This window comes from Castor canadensis, chromosome 13, assembly GCF_047511655.1.
Source record: "Castor canadensis chromosome 13, mCasCan1.hap1v2, whole genome shotgun sequence".
NCBI lineage: Eukaryota > Metazoa > Chordata > Mammalia > Rodentia > Castoridae > Castor > Castor canadensis.
In genome coordinates this window covers 104,468,361-104,490,630 of record NC_133398.1, presented here as the reverse complement: position 1 = coordinate 104,490,630, position 22,270 = coordinate 104,468,361, and the positions used below count along the sequence as shown (strand labels likewise).

Sequence of the window (22,270 nt, the reverse complement as noted above, 5' to 3'; positions counted from 1 at the left end):
CCCTACTGTCTCAGACTGTTTTAGGAGAGAGGGTCTTTGAAGGAGTAGTGTAGTCAATATTAGGTCCTTCAGGTTGGTCCTCATTCATTCTGACCAGTGTCCTTATAAGAAGAGGAGATTAGGACACAGATATACACAGAGATGACCAGACAAAGCCACAGGGAGATGACAGTGTCAAGAAGCCAAGGAAAGAGGCCTCAGGAGAACCAACCCTGCTGACACCTCGTTCTCTGATACATGTGTATTATTTAAGCTGCACAGTCTGTGGTATGGTGTTAAGGTAGTCCTAAAATGTTAATGTAGTCATTAAAGCCAAGGTTTTCTTTCTTTCTTCCCTTTGGCTGAGCTGGGGTTTGAACTCAGGGAGTTGTACTTCCTATGCATGCACTCTCTGTCTTGAGCCATGTCCTCAGCCTTTTGTGCTGTTATTCTTTCCAGAGTGTCTTACTTTATGCCCTGGCCAGTCTGGATTGTAATCCTCTTAATTTTGCTTTCCTGTGGAGTTGGGAAGGTCAGTGAACACCACTACACCCAGCCATTGGTTGAGATGGGTTCTTCCAAACATTTTTGCCTGGGCTGGCCATGATCCTCATAATCTCTGCCCCCCCCCCCCAGGTAGCTGGGATTGTAGGCTTGAGCCATGACGCTCAGCCAAAGTGAGATTTTCTTACACTTTAGTGTCATGTGGGCATCAGCTGATTCTGGAACTCATCTTTCACTGACCAGAAACTGTGGGCATAAGGCATGGGCAACAGTTCATGCTGAGATGCACGTGGATTTCTGGTGCTCAAGATTGAGAACCGCTGCTTAGTGTCACTCTGAAATCCTGCAGCCCTAAAGAAGATGAGGTAGTGGGGATGTGGGGCAGGGGTCACTCTTAGTAGTTTCCAGAAGACTGGGAGTAGGAACAGTGAAGGGATCTTGAGCTTAAGCTCTGCTGACTCTCTAGGAGAGATGTGAACACATATAGAACTTGCCATGTGGCCTGTGACCCACACCTGCGTCTGTGTGGAACACCATCAGCCTGAACATGGAAATGATGCAAGGGGAAGAAAGCATTTATGAATTAGAGACACGAATCTGCTGGCACCTTGACCTTATAAATAGTTAAGATCATTATAAATAGTTTCTGTAATGTATAAGGGGGCAAGTCTAAGGTAGTTTGTTAGAACAGCCTGAACAGATGAAAACACTATCTCCTGAGAGACTCATGTTTCAGAGGTGTTAATTGATACATGTCCTGATTAATTTAGCTCTGGGTCAGGCTCCTTTACCTTACTTCTTCCTCAGCCGCTATCTCTTGCCTGCATCACTGTTCACATACCCAAGATTTTAAAGGCCTAGAGATCTGGCTGTGTGATTCAGCCTGCCATATTTCCTGTGATGAAATTGAGGTCTTGACTCAGAAGAAGGCACCCATCCCTGTGCATGAGCTTGAGGCAGTGCAGTGAGACTCAGTGCAGGTTCTTGAGTTGCCTATATGGGCTTAGATTGCTAGTCCACTTCTGTCTAGTTGAGTGCATTTGGTGAGTTGACTGCTCTTCTCTACCATACAAAGAAATCAGTGCTTCCCATTACCCAGGTTGTTATGAGTATCATAAAGAATATTCTTGTAATCAGTTTCCTGGCACATCGTGTTTGCTCATAACCAGAAACCCAGCTTGATGCTTGGCCTGGCTGTGCCCCTCTATCATTGTCCTAATAAAGACTTTACTCAGTTTCTTTTAGTCTTCTCTCTATGGAAAGTTTTACAGATGTCACTCAAGGTGCCATCAATTAATGTGCTAAGGGCTCTGTGTGTTCTTCAGCATGTGTACACTTTTTGTTTCCTGATCTTTGAAATGGGGGATGTGAACACTTGGGTACAGAGAGCCTATGAGGTTCAAGAAAAATGTAATTCTACCCAAGTCGATCAGAAGATGAAAAGATGTATAACCTTTGTAGGGGCCACACTTGCCTGGGAACAAAATAAGTGTTTTTACTGTTGCTATATCACACTAAAAAACTTTAATGATAGCAACACAATACCACAGAAGCTAAACAGCTTATGAAGGCTGCACAGTTAACCCTAGAATTGCTGAGAGTTTAATCAAAACACATAGCCTCTGACTCCAGTTATCTATGTTCTTTCACTTCTACAGAGGGCCATAAAATCAGAAAGGACCCCGCACCAAAAACCAGTAGTCATGGTGAACACTGACGGTGGTGCTGGGAACCACTGGGAGGTGCTGTTGGGATCTTGGAAAACAGTTACAGAAGGTAGTGACCTTCATTCACTCATCAGACACTCTTCAGTACTTGTGTATGACCTATGACCTAATATTCTTTTAATTTTTGAAGGAAACAAATTAATGATCATATTAGAAGTCTAAATAGATATATGTTAGTGTGTGTATATGTATATAGTATGTGTGTGTGTGTATACACACACACATACACACATACATATTTCAAGCACTGTGTGTGTCTCTGCAGTCAGCGTGTATACCAGATATGGAGGAGAACTTGGTGTTGGCAGGACTCTCCAGTGAAAGAGAAGAAACCAAGAACCAGTGCTTGGGATGTGTGTGCGCTCATGAACATGAAAGGAGAGCTAGGATAATGGACTTGAGATAGAGATCACCAGGATCTTGGAAGAGCTCCTTCTGAGAATGACTGAAAGTGATGATCCCAGTCCAGGAACATCTGCCCTGGGGAGATAAAGAATGACTACAAGGAGAATAAAAAGAGACTCCCCACACCCCTCTGGGGGCACCTGGTTTCCAGACCCCGTTGCTGGAAGCACTTCTCAGCTTAAGGGCAGACTGTCACTTTCACTTTTCTGCAAATAAACACTTCTTGCTTTTACCTTGCTGGAGATTTTTACTGTTAAATTCTCTTAACACTGTAAAAGACAAGGACCTGCATTGGCCGAGCACAGTGCACCTGTGCATCATTTCTTGGTGGCCCATAGGGGGATACCTCTGCTTCACAGCATTTCCATCGCCTTTCCAAGGTCTGTATGAGTCCCGCCAAACAGGAAAAATGCCTAGGGAGTGTCTGTGATCTTCTGGCATCCATTGGACTTATCCTCCCAGGGGATCCCCCTGGCCACAGCTTAGCCACAGCCCAAATCCTTCACTGACTGATTCCATGCCTCTCTCTCAAGGGCTTTCCTCCTGACGAATGACAGAAGCTCCCCCATGCTCAGTATGGCTACCCCAGTGGCAGCCAGCCTGTGCCAACAGGGGATTATACTGGGCCGCCTATAGCTACATGAGCAGGAGCCCACCATCCTTGATGTGAGGACAGGGTTTAGAGCCATCGATCCTGGGAATCTTTCTCTCCCATGACCACTCTATTCCCTCTACCTTCCCAGGATCAGCGGCCAACCTCTCTGTCCCAGACAACAGTGCGTTTCTTTTCTCTGTCAGATTTGAGTCAAAACTACCCCACCCACAGTAAGGAGTCTTGTGCCCCATCTGTGTTCCCAGGAAAATCCTTTTCCCTTCGGTGATGCCTTTGACTGGAGTCTCTTAAACAAACGTCAGACTTTCAATTTGCTTTATATATTAGATATCTAAGTGAACACAAATCCATGCAGAACCAACAGAGGAAGAAAAGTTTTTCCCTCTTGCTTCCCTGAGAAATGACTGTAATTATAGTCTCCTCCTCCTCCTCACTTTATTCACACATGGTTTTCCCCTCCCCAGCAAGGGAAGAGTTTATCAGCAATATTTCCCATGCAGACATTAGCTGGGAACAACAATCCAGTCTGGTATCGAAATAGGGGGCTCGTCTGTCCAAGATATTTCAGCTCAGAATCAGTACTCTATGGCTTTCCTGCGCTTTTTGTTTCCAGCCTTCCTGGGGCTTAGGCAAAGACCTCTATTAAATATCAGAAAAATGGGCAACTGCCAGTCAGTTCCATGTGAATAGCACGAACTGCTGGTCTAAAGACGCTGTGTGTGATGCTTTGTTGGATGTGGCAGCTCAATCCCCCTGGCTATGGTAAGGGAATGTAAGCCTGACTTTACTCTCAGATCTTTCAGATCTGACTTATTAAGGAGGGAATCTGAAAACAGCCGGTGGAAAAGGAAAGTTTCCCTTCAAGATGAAGGGTATTCTGGCCAGGGTGACTCCCCAGTGGGAAGGCTGAGGGTGCAACTTCCTGGCCTCCCCTAAGGCCCCAAAGGTGGCTAAGTACTGAAAGTCCTCTGGCTACTCCCAAGCCACAAAGGTAAGCTTTCTCGTGCTCTCCCTAAGGATCCCTCACAACCCTCCTTCTATTTGCTCCCCTGTTTACATGTCATTGCAAAGCAAGGGAGATTTTTAAAAAAGGGTTTCATAATTGGCAAGTTACCAGGTGCTTTTCTTAAATGTAGGAACTACAAACCCACAGGGTAATGGGGCCTGAGCTTAGGCCCCTTCATGTAGCTTAGAAATTTATAGATTACACCTCTAAGAGGGTTATATTTCCTAGTGGCACAAGCCCCTGGAGAAACACCAAAACACCAAAGGGGATCCCTGTAATCTGGAACAGACTCTACTGTTATTAGACATTTTTCAGTTTTACTTCTTGGTGCAAGGGGTTCATTTACTGACCATAACAAGAATTACAAAGCCACCCAATTTCCTGTAGATTAAATACTATTCTCCAGGAGAAACAATATTTCTGGCCAGGCCTGTAGCTTGACCTTTCAGGCAGTCACAGCAGTTTTAGGACCGTCAGGCACATGACTAATGACCCTCACAAGGAGCAAATAGGAGCAGGGTTTCTTTCACTTAAAGGTGAAATCCCAGCCTTCTGGTTATGAGGAGGGAGAAGTCCTCCAGAAGGATGGGTAAAAAATGCAGAAGGACATAGTGACACATTGTGTACTATATACAGCACTTGGCAGAACAGGTGGGGAATCACATATACTCCAGAGACATGATGCTAGCAAGCAATGCATAGCTTGCACCATTTATGGGTTTTATCTCACGTATCAAAATTTGGCCACCCCTCTACCCTGAAGAGCAATGCACTCCCATTTCACAACATCCTGGGACCATGTTATATGGGCCATTCAAGGAAAACTCTTCCCTTATTTATCCTAGTCCTCCTTGCCATCCTGGGGCCCTTTTTAAAAACAGAATCTTGTTTAAACTAGAGGCTCTTAATAATTGGAAAATGGCTAGCTATACAGGTTGTAATATAAATAATCGAAGCGCTGGTCAGGCTCACACCGGTAGGGTGGTCACAATCCAGATAGGCCCAAGTATCTTCCCTGCAACCAGAAGGAGACAGGAGAAAGGGATACCTTCTCCCCAAAAGGAGTACGGTTCCAAGTGGGAGAACCAGGTCTCTGGCCCTGGTGATGCCTAGGCACGTAAGACTCCCTAGAATGACCAGACTCCCTTATCCATCTTTTAGATGGTTGCTCAAATTTCCCAAATCTCTGTGGGATCACCCCTTATCTGCTTATTAAGGAATTGAAAAAACCTTGACCCTGACAGCCTAAGGAGAAAGATACTAATTTTCTACTGTACCCAGGGTTGGCCTAAACATCCTTCAGGAAACCAAGAGTGCTGGCTAGAAGGGGAAAGTCTTAACCATAACACCACCCTACAACTAGACTTATTCTTCAGAAAGGAGGGAAAAAACCTAAACGTTATAGAAAATGTTACATAGATGTGAGAAAACAATGGAAAAAAGGGAAAATGGCAGTCACAAGGTTAAGAAAGATTTCTGACTCGTGGCATATCCTTCCTCCTGTCTGCAGTTTTTTCTTGCTTGTGCTGAAAGTTTTGCTGTTCAGGGTCATTTTAAGGTCTTCCTATCTTACCCAGCCTTAGTTGGAATTTAACATTCTATAAATTTTACATATTCAAGCAACAAGTTCACCAAATGCAGAGGATCTCATGGGATGAGAGGAGCTCCCTTAATTGGACTCCAAAAGAGTCAACAGGGAGTTCCTCAGAGGAAATGGCCAGATTGACTAAAAGACACTGTAACCTGATGGTGACATGTTCCTAATGGACATAAGTCACCTAGAGCAGGCTGGTCCCAGATGAGGGAGACAAGAAAAAAATAACATTCATTTTGGGCCCCTTGGGTTTGCAGCAGCTGCTGCTTACCAAGCCATCTTCTATTTAACAGAGAACATGGACTCTGTAACTTTAAGATGAAAGTCAGTCAGAAGCTTTTTTTTTTTTAAAGACATAGAAGGGTATTGAGAAAAGAGGTTTCTGTTGAATAGAGATAACTGACAGGGATTTTTGGTGCTACAGTTGATTCAAGAATTTACCAAGACAATCAAGTAGGAAAACAAAAGTTTATTTGGACCCAGGGAGGCGATAGGCAGCTAAACACAGAGGATGCTGCTATACTGATATGTAGATTGGGATGAATTTACTTATGTAAAGCAAAGAAAAAACAAAGCCAGAGCACACTCTCCAGAGAGGATAAAAAAGGAACGCTGCACTGGAGGCCTTAAGACCTCAAGTCTTTATTGGAGTCAACAGAGTGAATGTAGTTAATTCTTAAAAAACTGGTGTGTGTGTCATGAACTCTCAAACAGTGGGATGTGCATCATCAACTCTTCCCCATGGAAGGTAGAGGGAACTTTTGGCCTGTGATGGTCAGATTGAGCCTGTAAATTTTGGAGGGCTCCAACAGAATCCTGCTATATGTCATGAGACATCTGTTAATGTCAGCCATCAAGTTTCCTAACTCCACACTTAATCATCATGAATATTTACCTGTGTTACCTGCTAATTTTTGTCAGGGTTTTGGCTACTGAGATAACTGAGTCATAACTAGATAAAATTTTATTTAAGAGTTGGTTTATATCAACTCTTCTAAATGACCTCATAATTGTGGTTAAACAACTATTGTCTTAGGTTATTCTAATGCAGTTAGTACTACATATGTGCCTAAAATTACTTGGGGTCACTACAATGATCCCTCAACCAATGGGAAATCTAAGGTTTTTTCTCCGAGGGTAACAACTAATATGTATGTGTAACCTCCAGAGAGCTGTGATGCTGTTGCAGACTCCTGTATATTAAATTATGTTTGTGTTTTTCAAATGCATCAAGCCTTCTAAAATACAGATAAACACTATAACAAAAAGTTAATGACACTGACATATTGTTCTCTTAGTTGCTAAATCATCCATCACAATTTGAACCATGACTATTTTTTTTTCATTTTTCTTTTATTATTCATATGTGCATACAAGGCTTGGTTCATTTCTCCCCCCTGCCCCCACCCCCAACCATGACTATTTTTTGTCATTGCAGTTCTGATCACGGGATATTAACAATCAAGTCCATCAAAAAATGACTCTAATAAGTACTTATGTGTCAACTAGGTTAATCTTTTAAATGTCTGTTTTTGTTAGATTTGTTTTGAATTGTCATTATCTAGAAGCCCACTTCCTAAGAGCAACTCCTGCTAAACCTCTTTGTTCCTTAAATTTGTCCAAAAGGATCTAGTGGGCACTGACTCTCCACCTGACCTGATTATTGCTTCCCCCTCAACATGGGACATTTGAGAGGAAGCTATTTCTTACAAGGAGAGACCAAAATGACCAATCAAAAAAATCTTCAGAAAAGACTGCTTGGAGCTCTGGTGTCAGACCTCTCAATAAATAGTCAAAGCCAAGAGGGCAAAGAAGTGGCTCTTATGCATGTCTGGCTGTCTGGCATTAATGTCATTCTAGGCACAAACTCATATTTTTGGCAAGGACCTTCTACTTTAATAGAGACAAAGTGACTATTTCTACTGACCCCTGGCATGTCCTATAGTTTCTATCTTCCTCTTATCTTTGGGCCTTATATTCTTAACTTCTTGGTAAAATTTGTCTCCTCTTGGTAAAACTTCAAATTACAGATTCTGATGGGAAAAAACACCCCCTACTACTGCAGCATCCTGATGATCCCCCTCATGGCCAACCCTAACCCCTCAGGGCCCAACATCACCCCCTCTCAGCAGGAAGCAGCTAGAGACTAGATTTCATCATCCCTTTTCCCTAAGGACAGTTAGGGTGGTCACTGAGAGGGGGGGACTTAAGAGGGGGGACTTGAAAGGAGATCTAGGATGGCAGACTTGAGATAGAGATCACCAGAATCTTGGAAGAGTTGCTTCTGAGAATGACTCAAAGCAGCAAGCTCCAGCCCAGAAACAGCTGCCTTGGAGAGACAGCTGCTCTTGGGAGATAAAGAACCACAACAAGGAGAACTGAAAGAGCCTCTCCATACCCCTCAACTCCATTGCTTGAAGGACTTCTCAACTTAAGGGTAGCCTGTTGCTTTTGTTTTTCTGTAATCAAACCCTTCTTGCTTTTATCTTGCTGGAGTTTTTTATCATTAAACTCTTTTAACACTGTAAAAGATAGGGGCCTGCACTGGCCAAGCACAACACCCCCTTGTTTCAAACAAAGCTGCAGAGATGATCGAGGCTGCCCAGTTGTAACGGAACATTTGGTGTTTCTGACCAAAGTCTTCAGTCCTCTATGTATTCACAGGCCATGAGCATGAGCCCCGAGGCTGCTGGACCTGCCCATGAGAGGAGACAGCATAGTGTTGTTGGCCAGGCGCACTGAAATTCTTTCTCAAGTGTCACCCCGGATTAAACAATGACTCCATGTATTTTTGTTTTCAATAACCATTTTCTTCCTGTTAACCCTTATTTCTGCCTATCTTATTTTAACGTGGGAATACATTCACTTTACTTTGCATACATACAACAGTTTTGTTAAGAGCAACTCTCAACATAAGCCCCGAAGCAAGAAATGCTATGAAACAATTACTAAGAGACAGCCTTCACAGAGAATGAACGTCACTTTCATTACACAAAACACACAGCTCAGTGTCCTTTCAGGTTCTGTTTGATGAGCTGTGTTCTCAAAAATTCATCTTTGGAAGCTGAGCTTTTAACACCCAGAGATGATGCATCTGATTCCATGAATCTCAATTGTGAGGTCAACCCCATCTTTCTTTCAATTTAGCCTGCCTCTAAATAGAAGTGAGGAATTCCAGAAAATAGGGTGAAGAGGGGTGAAAACAAGACCTTGAGACACTCAGGTACCATGTAAATTTTCCTAGTAGCAACTGTAAAATCTTAGCAGTTGTACAGCCCTTTTCAGTTGGAAATCCCCTGCAGCTGTAAGATAGGAAGCCTTGAGGCAATTCTGCTCTGCCCCCATTAATCTCTCAGGAAAAAGCCCTCTGCTTCAAACATGCATGTTGATCAAACCTCATGCACTTAATTAAAATACCTAGAAATTTCAAGTGATCTGCTGCACTCAAGACTTTTCCCTATCACTCCTGGTCTGCATGTCTGTGCAGACAAAAGAGAAGCATCCAGAAGTCCTCACCCACAGTTCCATGTCCATGCTAGCTGGGTGTTCACACTGGCTGGGGCGCCTCCTTTGAGGCTTAAGTCCTGTGCTGGAATTTAATGAATTCTTGTTTGCTGCACACTCTGGTCTATTTTATGGTCTGATTTTAAAATGGTGGCTTGAGGTAGAAAGCTGAAGTCTCTCTTATTTGCAAGGTTAGTCATTATGTCTTCCAGAAAACTGACCAGAGGTTTGCCTCTCAAATATTCCATTTTATGTGCTTCAATTATCTGAAAGGCTAATGGTGCTGAACGGCTGATTTACTGAAGGAACCTTTCAGTCTGTTCACACTAGGAAGTCCCCAGAGTCCTTTCCCTTCCCTCCATGATGAGGGAGAAAGACACAATGTTCTCTCACATACCAGGAAAATGAGGTCTAATATTTCCCACCCTATCAGAACTTTGCAAATATTTTCTGGAACAAAATTTTGCCTCTTTCAGAACCAGGGTGGAATAGAATCTGAACTCAAACACAAATCAAACCATTCTTTAAAATGAGTCTATAAAGTCTTAGTCTGTTGAAGTCAGCAAACTCTTTTCACTCTTCTACATTTTTGTCTCTAACAGGTTTATTTATCACACCAGTAAGCAACAATTAACCAAGTAAATTTTCTCTGGTAATATTTTATTATGAATCAATACAAAGTCTTAGGTGGTTAAACAACTAGAAATTGGTAATGAAAACTCCTCCACAGAAGCATGCATTTGTATGTACCCTACAGATTTTCTCCTCTCATCTAAAGCACTGCAACACTGCCAAATGCTAAGTGGAGAGGACTTTACAAATTTTTGGTCTGGCTTTTCTCAGTATCAATTCTGAAATACCTGGAGATGGAAATTCCTATACTAACAACAACATGTATTGAAAACACATTAACTGAAACTAGGCAGATACAAAAAGAGAAATAGAACAGTGTTGTCTGTGAGGAAATAGGTTTTCCCACACTAGAGATGAACTTCCCGCTTCTTGGAATCTCTAGGAGAAGCATGGATTTGCTAATTCTTATGGCAAAGCAAAACAGGACGTTTCTTTTTGCTCATTATTCCTAAAATGCAACAAAGTACATTATGAGAAAGCCAGCACTACCTGAAATCTCAGTTATTTTGAGGCAGGATAGATAGATGAGGAGACAGGGAAATTTTATATTTTTAAATTAATATTTAAAGGGCTGGACTCTTACACTGGAACAAGGAGACCAGCCACTGGCCTCCTACCATTCTCCCTTTAGATGCTAAGTTACAAAAAAGCGGGGACAAAGAGGCCCTACCTGCTTCTGCTTTCCTCTTTGAGATGTAAACAAGCTACACGGATCCTTGGATGGATGGAGAATAATCATTACTAACAAAAGGAAGTTGTAAAGTACACACTGTCTCTGATTTGGGTGGACAAGGATGGCTCTTTCCCTGTTTTAACTGCCATCTCATCCACCCAGACCCAGTACCTTTGACCACATGTACTTCCCCAGCTCTCCAATGTTAAGACTGTTAACAGCACTGGAGCAGTCTGTGATCAGAAGACTTCCAAATTCTTTGTATCCCACCAGAATGAATCTGTGGCAGGACATGTGGGTGTAAAGGGAGCTTATTAAAAGTTAGGGAAGAGAAACACAAAGGGAAGCAGGTTGGGGCCCAGGTGGAAGCTGGAAACTGAGTGAGCACATTTCTGCCTTTCAGGTGTTTTTAAAACCTATAACCTAGGGGAAGGGGCGAAAGAGGAGAGTCACAGCCAATAATCAATGATTGGTGAGGGGCATGGGTGACTCCTGGCCAGATGAGGGTGGTTCCTGAGCCAAAGCATCCTTAATCTGAGATGCAATTGTTTTTTCTGTGAGTCCCTAATTTAGTCTGCTTCAAAACTAGGAGTTGAGAACCACCATTTGGAATTATTTGCTTTCTTGTCCTGCAGGAGGGCAGGAAATGTTTCTCTCTCCTTTTCTCTGTTGTCTGTATTTTATCCTGTTAAATTAAAATAAATCCTTGCTATAACTTTCACCTTGTGAGACTACTTGTGAGTTACTTTGAAATGATTTTCAACATTTGAGGATATTTTGTGGAAACTGGGAAACTGCGGGAGCCCCCTCATCTGTTCTCTGGTGACAATTTGATCCTTATGAATTTCAGACATTTACCAAAGACTTCATCTGGGAAGGATCTCAGTCCTGGAGTGAGGAGAATATATGTGCAAAGGTCCCTTGGCACAATGTTTCCAGATAAACTATAGGGCATTAGATAAACTTGAATTTCAAGTACATACAGAGCCCGGGCACAGGCACTAAACAACCACTCTGACAACTCTACATTGGTGTGCACTGTGGAGATGGCAGAGGATGAGAAACTGGACAGCAGGGTGTTAAGAACAGACTCCAGAAATGCTAATACCCAACATGCTCATGGCTTTAATAGAAAACATCATATAGTATTTTCATAAAACCTGTGCCCATACTCCTGTATGCTTTAAATCATCTCCAGGATGCATTAAACTATGTAAATTGTTGTTACACTGCATTGTTTAGGGGGAAATTATATGAAAAATATCTTTGCACATACAATAGAGATGCAGTTTTTTTCAATTTTTCATAGTTTTGGTGGGACTGGGGTTTGAACTCAGGTGCATGCAAAGCAGGTGTTCTACCTCCTGGGCCTCACCTCTAACCCTCAAATATTTTTGATCCAAAGCCAGCTGAAATCATACGATTAGAACCCGCAGATGTGAAGGTCTGACCAGCCCAACTATTCTCCAGCTCTGATAAAATGCTTTTTTCCATAGAATTGCCTGGTGCTATAATGAAAAAAAAAATGTTTTACTTAAATGACTGAATTATAAGGCAATAGAACTTCCTAAAAATAAAATAAACTTTGAGAAATGTTTATGTATGGCCACATTTAGTGTCAGAACTTCAGATAATCTCACAGTAAATTTTTATTAGAACAAAAAAGTCAATAGTATGAAAGATTACAGGAAATTAAATCAGTCCTCTGTCTTTCCCATGGTCAGCATATGTGCTACCAAAAATGCTTCAAAGTTACTTCAGAAAGTAATTGTTTGGGCACACATATATAGTTCCGTAAGAATGTGGGAATTGTGAAATTAATCTCAACTCTGTAATGTGGCAACTGGCAAGTGGAAGTAAGTATTTAATTGAAAGGTAGGATTATATTACGAGGGCAACCCATAGTACTGGACCCTGGGTTAACCCCATTTGTGGGTAAATTACATGAGACAGTCTGGGGAGCTACACATGAAATAAGACATCCAGGAAAGGCAACATACAGTCCACACAACCAAGTCTGCAAATAACAGAGAATATGGTTTTATTATACCCCCCATGTAAAATGGGTGCACATAACTTTCAGATTGCAACTTATCAAAGAAGAAAGGCTTGGTGCTATCCTGACTGATAGCTTATTTTCTCCAATTTAGCTACCAATGTGGGGTAATCCAAAGTATCTTTACCAAATCCAAGAATAAAATAGCTGCTGGCAATCTAGACATGTGGGGGAACTTGCTAATAATTGTGTCCAAAGATGTTCCATCCAAATCCCCCAAGTCATAGCTCAAAGAAGCTGGATATTGTTTGTGTGTGTGTGCGTGCGTGTGCATGTGTGTGTGTGTGTGTGTGTGTGTGTATGGAAACTAAAATTTCTTTAAAGTGTAATCAGTATGTCAAGAGAGACAAGAAAATGAAACTATATAAAATGTTTAAGTGCTCAAATAAAACCACAGAAGGCAGATAAATGGAGAAGACCAAAAGACAAAATCAAGTAACCTCAGACTGTCTAAGACATAAGGGGCAGAGCCTGAGTGAATTCAGGACTGTGTGGTAGCCCCAAGAAGGCCAGAGATTCAACTGCAGTGGACCTTCTCCTGCAGCCTAGCCTCAGCCACTGTGAAGCAGCTATGTGGAGGGAGACCACATCTGGCTGTTGAAACTTGACTTTCTGGAGAAATCCTGATGAGGCACAACTCATCAAGGTCTGCAAAAAAACTTGAGGATTGCATTGTGGTTAAGAAAGTATAAAGAAGCTTGATGGAAGGGGTGAATTCAACTATGATATGCTAAAGAACTTTTGTAAATGTCACAATGTATCCCCAGTGCAACAACAATATGATGAAAACAAAAAGAATGTACAGTGAAATGATCATAAGCAGCAATGTAAAATAAATTTATTTAACAAGAATCATAAAAGCATAGCCTTATAAAGCAGTGGAAAGTGGCTTACAGAGAGAACAATCAGATGTGTTTACATTACATTTTAAACACTTTAAAAAAATGCCAGTGCTTTCATTGCTATGTTTGAATTTGAATATTCATCTAGAGATCTGATGGCATTGATTTTGTGAAGCAGGTAGTCTGTTAGCTGTACACATTTTCTACACATTTTCTATTATCTAATTGAAATGTGCGGAACCCATGAGTGATTGTAGTAGTTACGACTGTTAACATTTCCCCTTATAAACTTGTATTTGTTTATGTATAATAGCATTGGATCGTTGTTTATTGAGCTGAAAGTAACAGGATTTCATCCAATCTAAGTTTTCCCTTAGATTCCTTGTGAATACTGGAATCTTGTGCTTTTTAAAATACAAATAATAATATAGAAATATTTCCTATAATCTGTTTTTTAACAAAGAATGTTTAATTTTACTAAACATTTTTGGGTTGTTAGTGTGACCAGGCTATTTTCCATATTGACTGAAAAATAAAACTTCTAGATTTTTTATTTTAAAAGAAATGACAGTGCTACTTTAGTATTATTTGTATTTTGAATCATTTTATTCTAATGTGATATTCACTGAGAATACATTACCCTCTAAATTGCAAGACCTAAAAGTAATGTGGAAACGAAAACAGCCAAAATGTAAACTTTCATTTTACTTTTGTACTATAAAAGTAATTGGAAGGCTTACCTAATAATTTTGAGTGGTTATTTAATAAATCACTACATAAGTAGTGTGTTGAAGCAAATATGTAATATTTTCTGAAGAATAAGTTTTCCAGTTCTTAAACAAAAACTATTGAAATATGTATGAGCAATTTTAAGTATGGCTTTCTAAAATAAGTCTCTGTATCCTTTTCATCCTTAAAGTTTTAACTCATCAAAACAATAGTTCAAAAATATATTTTTGAAAATGTAGATTCTTCTGATAAATGGATGGAATTGGAGAACATCATTCTGAGTGAGGTTAGCCTGGCCCAAAAGACCAAAAATCGTATGTTCTCCCTCATATGTGGACATTAGATCAAGGGCAAACACAACAAGGGAATTGGACTATGAGCACATGATAAAAGCAAGAGCACACAAGGGAGGGGTGAGGATAGGTAAGACACCTAAAAAATTAGCTAGCATTTTTTGCCCTTAACGCAGAGAAACTAAAGCAGATACCTTAAAAGCAACTGAGGCCAATAGGAGAAGGGACCAGGAACTAGAGAAAAGGTTAGATCAAAAAGAATTAAGCTAGAAGGTAACACACACGCACAGGAAATTAATGTGAGTCAACTCCCTGTATAACTATCCTTATCTCAACCAGCAAAAACCCTTGTTCCTTCCTATTATTGCTTATACTCCTCTGCAACAAAATTAGAAATAAGGGCAAAATAGTTTCTGCTTGGTATTGAGGGGGTGGGGGGAGAGGGAGGGAGCGGAGTGGGTGGTAAGGGAGGGGGTGGGGGCAGGGGGGAGAAATGACCCAAGCCTTGTATGCACATATGAATAACAACACAATAAAAAAACCCCAAGTACTGCAAAAGAAAAAAAAAAGAAATAAAATAGTTTCATCTGATGCTTAAAAAAAAAAAAGAAAGAAAATGTAGATTCTTTTACAGAATCTCAGTGGAATTTTTTTGCGAGACCAATATGTATTTAATCTGAATTTATTCTTCCTAACATTTTGGCTACTGTTAGATGTCACTTAAGTGATAGCAGAAACATTTGCTATCCCTTAGCATGTTTAGACAAACTATTTCTTTAGTTGTTCAGAGAAGCTTAGGTGGTTTCAAAAAGTTTTACTAGTAAATGACCAAGTTCTCTGATGTTGTTGTTTTGTTTTTATTCTTGTTTTTTTTATCTTAGCTTTTGGCTGAGCAAAGTTTGTGATCCTATAGTCACGAATACTTGGGAGACTGAGGAAGGAAACTGAAAGATCTTTTATTAGCAGAAAAAATTGGGAGCCATTAAGAATTTGTGGTATGGGCTAGGTGATCTAGCAATCATGAGGCCCTTACTTCAAACTCCACTAGTACTAAAAAAACCAAATAAATGCATGAAAACTTGTAGTATGTATTTGGTCCATAATAAACAATATAGATATTGCATGTTATTCATAAAATCAATCAAAGAGAACACTTTTCTCAAGTTTCAAAATTTAGAAATCCATTTAGCTCAAACCCAAGCATTTTATTTGATATTTTAGATCAAATTATTTGTGTAAGAATAAGGTAGAAAGATATATGGAGAAAAAATTAAGCTTATAGAGGATTTCTTCATTCTGTCAAATATCTTAAATTTAAACATATTTTCAATGCATACATAAGTAATATTGAAGTGAGAAAATAAAATGAAATAATTGCAGTGACATGCAATGACAAAAACCACTTTGGTGGGTATTTGCATCTTATAAAAAAACATATTCCATGAATGCAAAACAACTATAAACATGAGAGATATTAATCCAAATACATAAAAAAATCACTTAACAACTGAGTGGTCTGAATTCACCAACCAAATGAATGAGACTGTGAGCATGGATGATTAAGACCCATCTACATGTATAATGTCTACAAAAGTCCACTTTAAATAGAAATAGACAAATAGATGAAAAGTAAAGGGAAAGAAAAATTGGTACTGTGATAACAGTAATGGAAAGAAAACTAGATTGGCTATATTAATTGCAGACAAAGTGGACATTAGAGCAAGTAAAATTATAAAGAATAAGTACAGTGTTACATAATGATAAAAGAGAGTTTATCAAGAAGATAAAACAATCCTTACACACATGCAAATAATATCAAAACATGTAATGTAAAAACTGACAAAACTGCAGCCAATAAATTGTTGTGCCCACTATTTTAGTTGGAGAAGTCAACATACCAAAATGAGTAATTGACAGAACTGGCCTTGAACTGAGTAGTTCTCTTTATCAATGTAAAATAGACCCTCTTACACTGTTGGTGGGAATGTAGACTAGTACAACCACTCTGGAAAAAAATTTGGAGGCTACTTAAAAAGCTGGACATCGATCTACCATTTGATCCAGCAATACCACTCTTGGGGATATACCCAAAAGACTGTTACTCCAGAGGCACCTGCACATCCATGTTTATTGCGGCACTATTCACAATAGCCAAGTTATGGAAACAGCCAAGATGCCCCAGCACTGACGAATGGATTAAGAAAATGTGGTATCTATACACAATGGAATTTTATGCAGCCATGAAGAAGAACGAAATGTTATCATTCGCTGGTAAATGGATGGAATTGGAGAACATCATTCTGAGTGAGGTTAGCCTGGCCCAAAAGACCAAAAATCGTATGTTCTCCCTCATATGTGGACATTAGATCAAGGGCAAACACAACAAGGGGATTGGACTATGAGCACATGATAAAAGCGAGAGCACACAAGGGAGGGGTGAGGATAGGTAAGACACCTAAAAAACTAGCTAGCATTTGTTGCCCTTAATGCAGAGAAACTAAAGCAGATACCTTAAAGCAACTGAGGCCAATAGGAAAAGGGGACCAGGAACTAGAGAAAAGGTTAGATTAAAAAGAATTAACCTAGAAGGTAACACCCACGCACAGGAAATCAATGTGAGTCAATGCCCTGTATAGCTATCCTTATCTCAACCAGCAAAACCCCTTGTTCCTTCCTATTATTGCTTATACTCTCTCTACAACAAAATTAGAGATAAGGGCAAAATAGTTTCTGCTGGGTATTGAGGGGGGGAGCGGGAGGGGGTGGAGTGGGTGGTAAGGGAGGGGGTGGGGGCAGGGGGGAGAAATAAACCAAGCCTTGTATGCACATATGAATAATAAAAGAAAAATTAAAATAAAATTCCCTAGATTAAAAAAAACAAAAAACAAAAAAAAACAAGAATGGAACAGGTATTAGTTTTAGGGCTTCTGTGAGCCAGTTAGTAAACAGCCATCATTAAAGACTATGTTATCTAAATGTATAGTTAAATATACTTCATTAAACTATGTTATGTAAATGTACAACTATAAAACTATATCATAGGCATACAATTAAATACACTTTATTATAAAAAAAAATGTAAAATAGAATATGTCATCAACAAGTACCAGAATTCTCATTCTTCTCAAGCTCATAGAGAACTTGAACCAAGACAGATAAAATTTCAGGACATAAAATACAACTGAAAAAATAAAAATAATTATCACACAAATGTCCTCAGACAATGAGATAAACTACAGGTCTATAGCAGAAAAGTACATCAAAGTTTCACTACATGTTAGAGATTAAGCAACACACTATTAAATACCACATGGTCAATTCTCAAGAGAAATTAAAAATTAATTTCAAAATTATATATTTTATCAAGAATCAACAATTGTAGTAATGCAGAGACAGTGGTACTTAGATGGAATTTTATGCCATTTGATGCACAGTAGAAAAAGTAGAAAGTAGAAAAGTAGATAGAAGTTAGTTGAACAATCTAAACATCTATCTAAGGAAACTAGAGAAAAGCCTAAAGCAAGTGTAAAAAAAGGAAACAACAAAATTTACAGCAAAACTCAGTGAAATTGAAAATAGAATATCAATTTCAAAACATTAATAAAGCTCAAAAGTTTATTTTTTAAAAGGTCAATGAAATTGATAGACCCATAGCAAAGGTGATTCAGTGAAAGGAAACAGCAAAAGAAGGAAGGGAGGAGAGTGGGGAGAAGAATGGAAAAGGCAAGAAGAGGAGAGAAGATAGAATGGGACAGAGAAAGTAAAAACTATTAATATCAGAACAGATGGATTAATCACTATTGATGTCAAGGACATTAAAAGGATAAGGAAATAGTATTAAAATGATATGCTTACAAGTTTGATTCCTTATATAAAATGGATGAATTTCTTGGGGAATACTAACTACCAAAGATTAACTATCTCATCCATCCAAGTTACTGTAACAAAATACCACAAACTTTGTGGCTTTTCTTATGTGTATGGAGGCTGGACATTTAAGATGAATTAAAAGTTTTTGAGCTCATAGAAGATCTCAACAAATGAAGAGCTATTCCATGATCATTGATAAGAAGACTCATTATTGTTAACAGCTAAGTTGTTTGTTCCAAGTACAATGTATGCACCTATGGGATTATCATAATAAAATCCTCCTGTACTATTAATATATGATATTTTAAAAGAGGAAAAAGAGCAGTCAGTTATCTCCAACTTGATCTATGAGTTCAGTATAATTGCTAGCAAAGTTCAAGTTATTTTCTGGAAAAAGAAAAAATAGCTAATGTTTGTATAGAAAACGAAAGATCCATTAAAGTCAACCATCCTGGAAAACAAAGTTTGAGGATTTGCAAACTGATAAATGCAACAGAGTACACAAACATAGTAAACTAATCTTTTATAAAAATCAAAAGTCCATTCAATTGGAAGAGGGACAGCCTTTTAAAAAATTTGATGGATTTCATTGTTACATTTACATACATATCTATGGTAACATGAAACATTTTACAATGTGTAATTTGAAATATCTCAAGAATTAGATTAAAATACTGTATCTATATCTATAAGCAAAGGAAAAAGGAAAAGAAGAGCACAAAGAAAGAAGGAAAGAAGATACACTCCTTGATCTTTTATTTATTTTTTTTTTTGCAAAAAAATCTTTTTAATCTAAAAACTCGTTCCCCAGGGCTAATCAATATCCAAGCCCTACCAACCTGTATCAGTTTATTTAACTAACAAGAGCTATTCAGCATTTTTTTCAAAGTGAGATAATATATAATAGATTTGGTAAACCTTTCTAAATTAGGACACAATGCTGCAGGCAGTTCAAGGAAAAAAATAGCATATTTTTCTTTGGTATAACCAAAAGAATATCCAAAAGTTAGCAAATGTTAACATTTCAAGTGATAAGAAATTGCCAAATGAAGTTTAAACTCTGGTTAAAAACAAAACAAAACAAAACTCTTGTAAAAGGGAAACCTTCACCCACAGTTCTGTAGTGCAAGTTTTCAAATTTAATTCTGAAAAATAATTTTATTTCTTAAGCAGGAAACAAATTCCAGCAGTGTATCACTTACTCTTCTTTTCTTTTCTCTCTCCTCTTGCCTCCTGGGCCCATCTATACCATCACGTCAAGTTCAAGTTCTCAGAGAAGGGCTTAGCTGCTTCTTAAGGAGGACATTCATGTCAACTCCATGCGCTTTCATAGCTGCACAGCAGCAGGCACCAGGTTACAGCATTGCCACTTCCAGGTTTGTCAGTTTTACAAAAAAGAAACAAAGCCTTTTTCCCCCTGAAAAAAGTACCGGAACCACTTAGTCACTTAGCCCATTGTGTTCCCTATACTGTGTCCGCTCAGCAGCACACGTGTGCATGTATCCGTGCTACTGCTTCTTTTTTTTTATTATTATTAATTTAAAGAAGTAATGGCCTTCTCCCTTCCTCCAGGACTCACTAATTCCATAAACATAATTCTCCCAAGCCAGATGCCACCTAGTCCAGAAGACCCCATCACTCTACCTAGCTTAACTCTGACGTTCTTTCTCCTACTTCTGTACAGGCTGTTAGCGTGCATATTTGTTAAAAAATGAAAGTGTTCAAAACGCACCCAGCACACACACACACATACACACACACGCCCAGCATTTATGAAACAACAAAATCTTCCCCAGGAAGCACTTTCAGAAGTTTAAGCTTCTACTTGCTTTAAAGCCACATGGCAAGTGGCAAGTGAGACCTCAGTGATCCTCAGTGCTTGGATCCCCAGCACCCATGCTGAGTGGGGCCAGGGACAGCCAGGAAAGGCCCCTCAGGCTTCCCAGAGCAGAGCTCCTCTGGTCCTCCAACTCGTCCAGATCAGGTGCCTTCTGGTCCTAACTGTCCTTCCTCCCAGCATCCCGACACTGCTCCAAAGGGTCCCTGTCCTCTACCCTGGCTGTCCCACCTGGGGGGCCAGGAGCCCCAGACTGCAAGGTGTTGAGCTCCGGGCCACATGGCAGATGGCCCTGGTTCACCTGCTCGCGCGAGTCCGTCCAGGGACTGTTCTCTGGCTGCGTCCAGCACCCAGTGTGCTCTGGGGTCCGCAGGTTTCCCGGCCTCCCCTTCTCCCTCGGAGATGACGGTCATCCGGCTGCTCTGGATGCGGTTCCGCGTGCTGTACCTGCTGCTGGCCGCTGAGTGGGGAGGTGCGGCTGCGGCCGTACCGGGGCCTGGAGAAGGACAGGCTCCTGGCATGAGGCCTTCGTGCTTGGCCCACTCCTCCTGCGCCCTCCTGTTCTTGCTCGACGGGCTCTCGGGGGCGTCGGGCTCCGACCTGGACCTCTGGAAGCGGGGGTCATTGCTCTTGAGCTTCTAGGCCGCCGACATGCGCGCGCTGGCATCCGAGACTCCCCTTCTTGAGCAGCAGGGCTTTGAAGTTGTCTCTGCTGGTGCTGCTCTTGCGCACGCTTCTCTGAATCGACCCCACTTGCCTGGGAGAGGCCAGGCTGGGGGCAGCTCCCGTGGGTGTCACTGGCGGGGAGGGAGAGTAGTTTCGGGAGTGGTCGTCCTCAGAACCTTTGCGGCCAAGCACTTTCCTCTTGGATCTGTGAATAGCTGCAAAAAGGGCTTCTGTGGTCCTGGGTTTAGTGGGGGTCACCACTTCATCACTCTCATCTTCCTTAAAGTCACAGGCTTCTGAGGAGGCACTGGCTGCACTGGTCTCCAGCACCCTTACTTCTCTGTCCTGTAGAGATGGGCAGCTTTCTGCATTGCCCCCACCATCCAAGCAGCTCTCAGCTGGCTCTTCTGCGAGGGGGCTGGAGAGGCGTCAGGCTGTACCATGGGGGCATTGGCTTCCACTCTGCCAGGGGACTTGGATCCTGCAGTTCCTCTCTCCAGAACCAAGCAGCCAGGGACCATGGCATGAGAACCAGCTCGAGCTGCAGGACTCTCTTTTGCCTCGTGGCTGTGCCCAGAGCCCTCTCCTACCCTGGTGGGGCTAGGCACCCCTCGAAAGGCTTCTCTCCCGTTTTCTGTGGGCTCTGCTGTGAAATCTCTCTGCGGAGGTGGCACCACAAGGAACAGTTTGGGCTTCTTGGAGATGGGGGGTGGCTTCTTGCTGGGTGAAGAGTCTGGGAATGGGGCAGTCCTGGGGACCTGCCAAGCCTCTGCCTCCCCAGTGCTGGGCTCCAGTCGCGAAGCTCCATGGCTGCAGCTCGGAGGGCTGCCACGCTCGGCTGCACTGTCGTGGTCACCCTGACTTGGGCTCTTGGCAGGCATCGGAAGCAAGCTTGTCAGGGAGGCAGGCTGGCTTTCACACTCCATTTCATTTATGCTATTTCGGGATTTGAGGAAAGCAGATGGCTTTAAGTGATACTGTGGAGCAGTTGGAGTTCGTTGTTCCTGAGCTGTTGGTTCAGACAGTAGTGCTGCCTCGCACCAGAGTTCTTTCTCACAGGCCTCAGCTGTACCCTCTGCATCACTTCTGTGGTGATCAGGGGCATGGGGCGCCTGCCGCTGTCCTCCTTGGTCACAGGTGGCTTGAAGGGCTCCCGGGAAGACTCGGACTGACAAGAGTATTTGAAAGAAGGCCTGGTATCTTTCATGAATTTGGGGTCCAGAGGTGGGGCAGGTGGGGGCTCTAAGGTGAGCAAGAAAGGTGGAGGCTCTGGAAGGAGAGGGCTCAGTGCTGTGGGGGGAGGAAGAAGGCACCCATCAGTGGTGGGGCAGAAGGCACT

At 41.2% G+C, this 22,270-nt stretch overlaps 2 protein-coding genes and 1 pseudogene across 14 annotated transcripts in view; 1 reads left to right on the top strand and 2 right to left on the bottom strand.

Moving 5' to 3' along the window:
- Positions 1 to 2,847, top strand: part of LOC141415544 (zinc finger protein 782-like) — a 96,405-nt gene extending 93,558 nt beyond the window's left edge. For 6 of the 11 annotated variants that reach the window (XR_012440530.1, XM_074052400.1, XM_074052396.1 and 3 more), the window contains 2 exons: positions 2,142 to 2,259; positions 2,476 to 2,847. Coding sequence is in view for 8 of the 11 variants with exons in the window: in XM_074052400.1 (XP_073908501.1) it covers positions 2,142 to 2,259; positions 2,476 to 2,531 (174 nt within the window). In the remaining 3 variants the exon portion in view is untranslated. The remainder of the gene's footprint in view (positions 1 to 2,141; positions 2,260 to 2,475) is intronic. The other 5 variants (XR_012440532.1, XM_074052394.1, XM_074052395.1 and 2 more) reach the window with 2 other exon arrangements.
- The window catches only part of LOC141415543 (uncharacterized), a 340,659-nt gene that overhangs the window by 131,475 nt on the left and 186,914 nt on the right, over positions 1 to 22,270 (bottom strand). The gene's annotated exons all lie outside the window — the stretch shown is intronic.
- On the bottom strand, positions 17,437 to 22,206 carry LOC109702329 (NHS-like protein 1 pseudogene; annotated as a pseudogene).